This window comes from Acyrthosiphon pisum, unplaced genomic scaffold (assembly GCF_005508785.2).
Source record: "Acyrthosiphon pisum isolate AL4f unplaced genomic scaffold, pea_aphid_22Mar2018_4r6ur Scaffold_20932;HRSCAF=22564, whole genome shotgun sequence".
Taxonomy (NCBI): Eukaryota; Metazoa; Arthropoda; class Insecta; order Hemiptera; family Aphididae; genus Acyrthosiphon; species Acyrthosiphon pisum.
Window position 1 is genome coordinate 47,128 of NW_021770343.1, and position 10,379 is coordinate 57,506.

The 10,379-nt window shown below is 25.3% G+C and overlaps 1 protein-coding gene and 1 long non-coding RNA gene across 3 annotated transcripts; both read right to left on the reverse strand.

The window, feature by feature from the left end:
* Positions 1-1,050: 1,050 nt before the first annotated feature.
* On the reverse strand, positions 1,051-2,314 carry LOC115034737 (piwi-like protein Siwi). Its single transcript, XM_029492135.1, has 4 exons — positions 2,071-2,314; positions 1,833-1,990; positions 1,287-1,452; positions 1,051-1,208 (listed from the first exon to the last, which is right to left on the reverse strand). The coding sequence occupies exons 1-3, from the start codon at positions 2,242-2,244 to the stop codon at positions 1,365-1,367; spliced, it is 420 nt and encodes a 139-aa protein (XP_029347995.1). The 5' UTR covers positions 2,245-2,314; the 3' UTR covers positions 1,051-1,208; positions 1,287-1,364.
* Positions 2,315-3,020: 706 nt separating this feature from the next.
* On the reverse strand, positions 3,021-8,040 carry LOC115034736. 2 transcript variants are annotated; one of them, XR_003840056.1, is made up of 8 exons: positions 7,851-8,040; positions 7,334-7,508; positions 5,693-5,839; positions 4,840-4,945; positions 4,486-4,661; positions 4,246-4,400; positions 3,258-3,381; positions 3,021-3,177 (listed from the first exon to the last, which is right to left on the reverse strand). It is a non-coding gene; the product is annotated as an uncharacterized LOC115034736 (long non-coding RNA). The 2 variants fall into 2 exon arrangements; XR_003840055.1 differs by having other exon boundaries at positions 4,486-4,773.
* Positions 8,041-10,379: the final 2,339 nt, after the last annotated feature.

Genomic DNA, 10,379 nt, shown 5'->3' on the forward strand with positions numbered 1-10,379 from the left:
AATAAAACTTTATTTGTTGAGTAAAAATACTTGAAAATGTAATACATGGCTCCTACTATATTGTTACATTGACATTTTAAAAATATTAAAAATCCTTAGTCAAAGTTTTTTTTATTAACATTTAAAGTTCAAAAATTGACAAAATATGTAAAAATCACGAAAATTAGCAAATTATTTTGAGTTAAAAAATCGTAAAAATTTTTCTTTTTAAATCCAAGATTTGAAAATGTATTACAAGATTCCACATAATATTGTCTACCTTTATCAAAAAAAAAATGTCTACAAGAAAGTAAAATTAAATTTTTATGAGCGTTTGAAATTCATATTTTTACAACATTTGATATTCGCTTGATTTCTCAAGTGACGATTTTCTTATTTTATTGTTATTAATGAATGAATAATTGTAGATATATGAACATTTCACTGAAAGCTTAAATTTTTATTCTCAATACACCATAAAATTTTGAAAATATTTTGACTCTTTTTGGGTTGTTTACGGGCAATTTTAGTTTTCAATTTGTTTAGATTTTTTTTCTATAAATAATATCAATGAAATTTTATTTGTTGGGTAAAAATGCGTGAAAATTTAATGCAAGGCTCCTGGTATATTGTTACAATAGTGAAATTTTCAACAAGATCGGTCCATTAGTTTTAGAGTTTATCACAAACAAACACGTGACACGAGATTTTTAAATAATTAAAAGATTTATAGGTACCGAAGCACGGATTATTTGGAATCAACAATATAATATCCTCTTTGTGGCGTTGACTGTTGAGCAAAGATAATTAAATATTTATCTAGATAAAGATAAATGAGTATAATAAATCTAAGCTTTCAGTAAAATACTAAGATAAAGATAATAGATCATAGAAATTTATTTAGATAAATAAAAAGATAATTTGTGTTTTCTATTCATAGTGACTTATAATTACAAATATCAATTCAATACCTTAAAAATTAATTAATGATTATTGGGTTAAATATCTTTACAAAATTAATTGTAAAATAAAAAATTGCTTATTACTAAAATAAGAACGTTCAAAATAAGTTATAACATTAATATATCATAAATAAAGTCTCTACACAGTGTTTAGTGAAAAAAATTACATAAAACAAAGTAAAAGTAATGAGGAGTCCTGAGTAACTTTGCTGTAAAAGTAGCTGATTTGTGTGCCATTTGACAAGGGCCTGGAACCATTTGTGTATTCTATAAAAATATGTCCATTAAAAATTATTAAAATATATGTTCAATTTTTATGTTCATCATTAAACAATTCATACTTACCGAATAATTGTGGGACATATGAGTCAATTTATAAGTAAGTCTTTGAACTATCGTGGGTGTGAAATTGGATACAGTTGTTTAATTGAGAGTATCCCAGATTACATTGTAGTGAGTTGGCGTTGCTGCATTTTTTGTTATATTTTGAGAGACTAAGTAGAAATCGTACCTGGTATGCATACAAATGTTATTCCATACTTAAATTTAAAAATAAAAATAAAAATCCATACATAATTATAGTTTCTCTAACATGAATATTTAATATGCTTAAGCTTCAATTTAATAGAAAAATGTATACGTATATTTTAACAATAAAATAATTTGAAAAAATATCTGCATAAATTATGAAAAAAAGAATTAGATTGATAACTAAATATTATATAATAAATATTGTAGTCACAATGTATGTACTAAGTCCTTAATAATGGTTTAAAAATTGATCAATATTCAGTCTATCAGTGAGTAATGAGTATGTTTAAGTATGGGTATATTTTAAGTTATTTCATTAAAATAAGTATAAATATTTATTATTAATTGGTTAATACTTACATAGTTGGGTCAGTGACAGTATTATCAATAACTGTTCCAGGTGGTGGATTTTGATATATATTAGGATTGTTACAAAAAAATCTTGTGTTGTTGCATATTTTAAATATAACAAATGCCAAGCCAACTTTTTTATCCCCGTAAAATTCTTTACATGTTTTCTATAAAGAAATTTATTTATAAACATTTTAATTACACAAATTATATATGGGGAAACTTATGTATTGCTATAGATACCAACCTTTACCATATCAACTTCTGTTTGATGAACATAAGATAACTGACCATCTTCCACACCATCTCTGTATATAACGATATTATTAGGGAATGTGTTATTTTTTGATTTATATTTATTTAAAGCCTCTAAAAAACAAAAATAATATTTAAATTGTAGTAGGTTGATAATACTGGCCATTAATAAGTTATTGTAGGTCTAACGATTATTTTGTTTTATAAAAAAGCATAGTTTACTTAAAAATTAAAGATATTGGGGCCCCAACAACATCCGTGCAATATATTTTCCAAAAATGTATTTGTGCTTTTTATTTTATCAACAAAAGTGCAATACCCATTATTTTTATACTTAGGCACTGGACATGTCAGTGCCACGGCGCTTGAGAATCCATCAAATTTATTTTTCCGCATAGTAGCACATTGCGCATTAAAATCATACATACTTTTTTTACAGAAAATAAAATGAATGATATAAAAACGGGTAATTAATATTGTTTTATGCGTCTAATTTTTATAAAAATAAATTAAATTTGACATTTTTCTTGTCTTTATAATCAAAACAAATTTCAATTAACAGCAAATATACAAAAATCATTACATAATCGCATAATTCTCAGTACTAAAAACAATGTAAGATCCACTATGAGTCAAAATAGATTATAAATATGCTGTACTTCATAAATTCCTAGTAATAATTATGTTTAAATGCATAAATCACTTATTAATATTAATGTGATCACATTGGTTTAGGCCATTTTGATTCTATTAACCAGTTGATTCAATAAAGCATATTTTTTTCAATATAATATTTGGTTAGGGATTATGGTAAGATACATATAAGATCACTCAAGTGTCGGTAGGATGCTAAGTAGACTGGTACTATAAATACTAAATTTTATAATCTATGTCTAATTTTTTAATTTAAGAAAAGTAATATAATTATATACATACTAGCAATACTCATTGCAAAATTGTTTGAAAGTTCCTGTCTGCTTTCATATTTTTGTAGACAGCTGATGTAAGTAGTATGGGTATCATTCATTGTGGCTATATGTGCACCATAAGTTTTATTTTGCTTTCCGTGACAGACGTCAAATTCAACTATCATCATATTCTGATAAAAGACATCATTAAATGATTAGCTACTATATTAAATTTACATAATACAAATGTACAATTTAAAATTAATCATACCTTTTTAGGGATGACAACAGGCCATGGTGCTCCATTTAGTTTATAATTATTTTTATGGATATATTGGCATACATGAATATCTTTTTTTTTTTCATTTGTTTCAATAACACTATTTGAGATGGAACTGAAAAAAAAACATTTTGAGATATTTGAATTGAGTTTAAGCAGAAGCAGTCAGAAATATATGCTTAATACCATTATGATATTAGAATTAAACATTACTATTAAATTATATATTTATGTATATTTTAATAACAGTCTCTGAACCCAAATTAACCCAAAATGTTAAAACCCTATACACTAACCATACCATATTAATTATTGTTGATTATTGTTATTCAAAATTGTAATGCCAAGATTAAAATTTTTGCAATAACATTGGCTATAGAAAATCAATTTCAGTAATGGGTATTAAATATTTTTAATCTGAGAACTTATTTATACCAGATAAAGGAAAAATTCTAATAATTAGTGAAAATATTATAAGATAAGTTTAATTTATTTTATGCACTAAAATATCAGTTATTTATATTAAAAATGATTTTATGTAAAAACCAAGGCATACGCTTAAGATACAGTTATAACTTTATAAGAGGCAGTACCATGATATTAAGATTAAGTTGAAATAATTAATCTATATTTGCGTCAATATGTCATTTGAATGAATTTAGAGCGTGGCACACTTAGTGTTTTAATATCGGTCCATGTCGGTCCATGACGGTCCATGTCGCTTCCAACTGCATGCTGATCAGCTGTACCCACCAAAACGTATAGATTGGCTGGCATGTTAAAATTTCAGATAAAGATACAAAAGAAATATGTCACAAATTGCGGTAAAATGTGAGAACTCACAGGTACTCCCAATGATAGCATACAGGGTAAGACACATGATTCCGACCTCGTCTAACCTAACTCAATTATTTAATTATCCGAAACTGAAACGAAACTGATATGCAAATCCATAATTTCAATTTCAGAAATTGGTTACCTGGTCTATTAATACATAGTTGTATTTTAATGAGACTGTAATGTTCACTAGGCAATATCGGAATGACGCATAATATAAATTATGGATCCATTTGATTTATTACTTGATCCAAAGTAGTTGAATACATACTCGCACTCGTATCTTTTAGATCAACTCTAAAATAGAAATTAAAATATCATAGTATATTTTATATTTGAGTTAAGTTATAAAATGTATTAAATGTAAATAATTAATACTAACATTTCTGGTTGTGGTAAATTAAATGACAAGCCTTTTGCTATCTGAAGTAGAGTATTGGTAAATTGTCTAACTTCAGCAACATTTGCTTCTGGACCTAGTACTACCCAATGTTATATTTTAGCACAAGTACATGGGTAATTTCCATAAGTGTACTGCCCAATTAGCTTCATTACCAGCTGGAAATTTGTAATTTTATCCGTGAAGTGATTGTTGTGGTAATACACGACCAGGAATTGTAAAGAGTTTATTACTCAATGTTAAATTCCATTGTTTTAATGATTCTACAGACTAAAATACCCAGTAGAAATTAAAGAAAATATTTATTTGCTCAAAAATATTTCAATAAAAATATACCTTTGGTGTAGTTAGAATCCGATTTATAAGACTATTTTATCTGCCAATTCTTTCACTGGAACCAACTCTTCTATGCGTTTCCAAATCAGCCATGAGATGATTTTTTCTGGAATTATAAACAGTACCTATATATTTGTAATGAATACACATCAAAATTAAATAATCACTATGTTATAAGTAGGGTTCGAATTGTATGTTCTTAAACTAAGCAATATGCATTTATGCTCTTCTTTTGTATAAATATAAGTACTCTTCAAAATAATAAACATGCAAACAAAAAATTTAATTTTCAAAATTAAATTTAACAAATAACATTATTTTTAGAGTACATGTAATTGATTTTCAATAGTATTTGTTTTTATTACTATTTTTTAATGGTACCTGTCATAGTTTTTAATCTGAAAAGCAATATACAACATTTATATTTTTTTATTACAACAATTATTCCCGACCCAATTTCTAGCAGATATAATCTAATATAAGAAAAAAAAAATGTTATGAACCATAGGTATGTGGGGGTAAAACTAATGAACAATGGTAAAACATACATGTGGGTATGAAACACTTAGGTATTCGATAAATATAACTATAAATACTATGTTACTATAAATATAACAAGAAAATGCAAATGAATAAAATTTAGGCCCTAGTTATAACTTATCTAATTATAAGTACATTTTTATACTTTTTGAAGAAGCTATAATATTTTTATCAATATTTAAAGAAAAAAATATTTAAAATTAAAATACAATTTGTCTAAATATTTTTAAAATGTGATTGTGTAAAAAAAAAATATAATTCAAGCCATAATGAAATGTGCCATAATGGTGCAATATTCTATAAATATAATTACTTCATCGCATCTGTTGTTCCAGTAAAAGTACTTAATTCAGGAACTAAGTACACAGGCTTGGATTTATCACCTTCATTAATAAAAGATTCGTTCTTTTTGTGATATCAATATTGGCTGACAATAACTGCTAAGGTTTATTCCATATTTCTAAAAAAAATAAAAATACTTGTAATCTTAGTTTAAAGCTTAAATATGAAAACTACAGTAGTTAGTTGCAATTACTATCAGTTATAACTCAATTATTCAAAATCATAACTAGCAAACTTGTGTATAATAGTCAATATATGATATACTGTATTTATCTTCCTTACAAAATGTTGATTTTGTATTATAATCTTTGTCTAGATCATTAATTATATAGGTCTGACTATCACATCTATTCAGAACTTCACTTCCTATAACACTCATTTTAAATTGCACCTGAAATAGAATATTATATTAGATCTTCTAATATTCCAAATAATGTAACCATAATGCAAGATATTACTTGTGACTATTATCTACTCTATAACATATCCATCTGTTATTATAAGTATAGATTTGCAATAAAATAAGACATATTTTATCTTACATATTTTTACATATTTTGTCATAAATACATATTTTTACATACTTTGTAAAATTTTCGTTTTTTTTTTACATATTACATACATTTTGACCATTTTGGCGGTTTAGTGATATTTTACATTTATATTTCGATAGTGGTACTTGGCAAATTGCAAGAGTATGATGTATATAGAAAATAATTAGGTTAAAATAAATATTAATAACTTGATTTTAGTTTATCTTATCTGTTTCTGTTCAATAACCATGCCTTAATGATCTTAGATTTTACTTTATGTTCAACAATTATTTGACAAAATATATTTATGAATTTACAATAGTACCTATCAGACTATCAGTTCTTGTGTTCGCGTGGTTGTGAAAACATCTTAACCTTTCATGTTATAAATTATAATTTATAAACTAAAGACTAAATAATAAATTAGTAAATAATGCCTAAAGTAGCTCGGTCTATTTCAACTAAAATTTCAAATGTTTCCCGTGATTTTCCAAACGAAACTATTTCGAGTGATAATAATGTACTTTACTGCAATGCTTGTGATATAAGTGTTTCAACTACTCAAAAATTTCAGATAACTCAACATATCTCTACATCAAAACATAAATCTAACAAAGAACGATAAGTAAAAAAACAAGTACAATCAAAGCAGAAATTTCTTACATAATCTTCAAGTAAATGTAGTTTTAATGTTGTGCAGTAATTAAGGCAGATATACCTCTTGCTAAATTAGATAATCCACATTTAAAAGAATTTTTAGAAAAAAAATTAATACTAATTAGCATTGACTAGTTTTTAATTTTTTTTTTTAAATTTTTGAAATGAATATACTCAAGATTACATATATAATATAGCCATAATAATATTATAATATTTTTGTACATTGAACATAAATCATGAGTATGAATAGTATTTTTCACATCAATGTATATGATCGTGAAAAAACTAAAATGAAATATTTGTTAAGAGTTTAATATTGAGAATATTGCCACATTAAATATGTATATGTGATTGACTTAAAACAAACTAAATAAGTATTTGATAGAAATTATAAATATTATATCATAACAATTACTGACCATCCAATGAGAGTTTTCCCTTCATTCTCTTTACATTCTTTGAAAAAATCTAAAACCCTTTCTTCTCTTATGTTTTTAGTGTAAATTTCTGATTTTAAGAACAAACCACCATCATAATTTCCAAGAGAAGTTTCAAAACCTGGCCAAAGTTGGAGTTTATATTTGGAATACTGATCTATAATAAATAACAAATAATAAATACAAAGGAAATTTATGGGATTTTGAAAAAACAATTGAATACTACTGATTAGATCCATTGGATAGGAAGTTTTTTTTTAAAATTATAATATGTAATTATTAAGTAATTAGCATATAGTAAGTAGTTGATAAGTAGCATTATTATATAAGACTAGGTATCTTTTAAAAATCACATTAATTTAGTAATGATTAATAATAATAAATTACTATTATTTTATTTTCTATAATTTGGTATGAGATAGAAGTAGTTGATACAAATGTTAGCAATTCCAATATTAAAAACTTAGAATCCTCAGTATATATTTATATAAGAATTTACTTTGGTTTCTGCATCACAGAATTTTCTTTCAACCAGTGTTAGGTTCAAATGTACGGCTTCAAATGTATGGCTTCTATGTAACAATGAATTTAAAACTTGGATATATGCATAATCATCCTTTTCAATGATAGAAGGACATTTTATAGTAATTATTACTACTTTGTCATCAAATTTTTGTTTTGATGTCAGTTTTCAAGTCTAAAATAAAAATAATATTGTTATACATTTCAAAATATGAATGAACAAAAAAGATAATAACCAATAATTAAATTAAACTATGAATATAATTTTTTAATTGTTTTAATATAATTAATTATACTTAATTCAATAAGTATAATATTACTATTTGTACATTTAAATATTTATTTATTTTTTAAATATTTTTTATATTTTTAAATATTTTATATTTATGAAATGTTCATGGGGATGGTATATTTGGTGTGATGTGTGATGAAGTATGCTTAGTAAATAGTACTTCTTAATGACTTAAAAAATAAAAATAAATAAATATTATTAAGTATTACCTAGACCTATTGTAAATATGTATGATTTTAATGTATTTTCAGTTGTCATAAGAAAGAACAATTGGCTTTATGTATTAGGTATGTAAATATACATGAAAGATTTCTCAGATTTATTTATTATTGTATTAAATATGATGCCCTAGCTCTAAGTTTACATATTTTAGATTATTTGAAAGTTTGTAATTTAAGTGACAAAGCTTAAATTATAGGTCAATCACATAATAGGGCTTGTATTATGGCTGAAAAATTAAATGGTGTACAAGCTACAATCTAAAACAAATATTCTTGCGTGGTTTATACCCATTGTATGGCCAACCAAGTTTAGCTGGTTGCTGTCGATATGTGAAAATTTGTGAAAGTAATTGTAAAAGAAGTATTGTAAAATGTAGTAAAATAGAATTGCAATTTAATATGTTACATTTATTATTATTTAAGGAAACTAGATGTCTTCTTAATACATTAGACAGTTTATATATTTATTTTTCTTATCCCACAAAATATCAACGACTCATGGACATGCAAAAAAAAGTTGGGGCTCAAAATTAAAACAATTGGTAGAATAAGCAATACAAGATGGAATTATCGGTAAAAAAATTGTGATGCTATTTTGGACTGTTACTAAGCAATTATTCAGGTTTTGCAAGAAGAAATAGAAAATGAGAATTAGAAATATGTAAATAAAGCTCTAGGTAATATATAAAAATGTTACACATATTTATTTATTATTTTTTAAACAATCTTAATACAACTTTTACATTTCAATAGGAATACTGACTAGCTTGCAAAACTGCTCTTTTATTGTAAATTTGTTTGTTCTGCGTCAAGTACTTAGTATCATTAATGTCCTAAGTAATATGATGCAAGATAAAAATTAGAAAAATCAGCTGTGATAGTAAAAAGTATTATAATAAGCTTTGAAAGTTCTTGAACTACAGAATCTTTTATTGAGATTTGGCAGTCAATAAAAAAATTTACAGATGACAATAACATTTTAATAGATATTCCTTACCAAGCTCGGGGTTTGTTTTCTAATTTGAAATTTAATTACCTAAGTGTTTATATAATATTAATATTTATTAAAAAAATGTCATTTAGATTCTAAGAGAAAGAGAAGAGAGCCTAACCGTATTAAAGATTTTATGGTAACTTCTGTAACAAGTGCTATGTATGAACCAATTGAGTCTACCGAATCTGCTAATGATTATTATAGAACAAAGAGTTATTATAAGATATTACACTCCATTATAGAAAATTTGAAAAAAAAAAATTTCCCCAGAGATTTTAAGTTTAGCTAGTTTAATTATTTAAATATTATTTAAATATTATTCAATTATTTATTTTATTCATCGATTTTATATACCTGTAACAGTTTCTTCATCTAATTCAGAATCTGATAAATTGGCAGGCATCATATATTCATCTAACTCTTCCAAAGATTTCTCCTTAAGCTTGTGCAGTTTTCCAGATTCCATGGCCAATAAAATTTTGCTCACTCGGCTTATTATTTGCAATGTATCGTCTAGAAACGATAATATTCATTGTCAATTGCCAAATTGTGGCCTATATAGTTTGACAATTGTTCTCTGTCACTGATTGATGGGTTCAGTAATAGGACATAGTAGCTTTATGCTTTTTTACCTTACTAGATAGCAATTGATCTGGATCAGAAGCCCAACAGGCATCTGCAGATTTTTGTAGACAATCTGCCTCACGGTAAGCTACCTCTACAGTGTATGGTATAGCAAAAATATAAGGATTTGACTCCAAAATATCAACAGAACTTTTTAAATTTATTAATACATCTAATGTTTCTTTTAGAACTGGTGTTAGAAGAACAGGTATACCTCTCGCTTTCTTTTCTCTAATTACAAATCTGACAAAGTTTTTGGAAAGTCTTGCTTCAACATCAGTGTGCGATTTTATTATTTCATTTTGCGTCTCTGTTCAAATAATCGTTGACTTTAATTCTTTCGACTTCAATGGACCTTCGACGATTTAGTAAAAT

Excerpts from the sequence above, each read along its gene's own strand:
- LOC115034737 (XM_029492135.1), bottom strand. The coding sequence starts at position 2,244 with ATGGCCAGTATTATCAACCTACTACAATTTAAATATTATTTTTGTTTT. Across the intron at positions 1,991-2,070 it reads CAGAAGTTGATATGGTAAAG|AAAACATGTAAAGAATTTTA; the intron begins GTTGGTATCTAT and ends ATTTCTTTATAG. Across the intron at positions 1,453-1,832 it reads ACTGTCACTGACCCAACTAT|GTACGATTTCTACTTAGTCT; the intron begins GTAAGTATTAAC and ends TATGCATACCAG.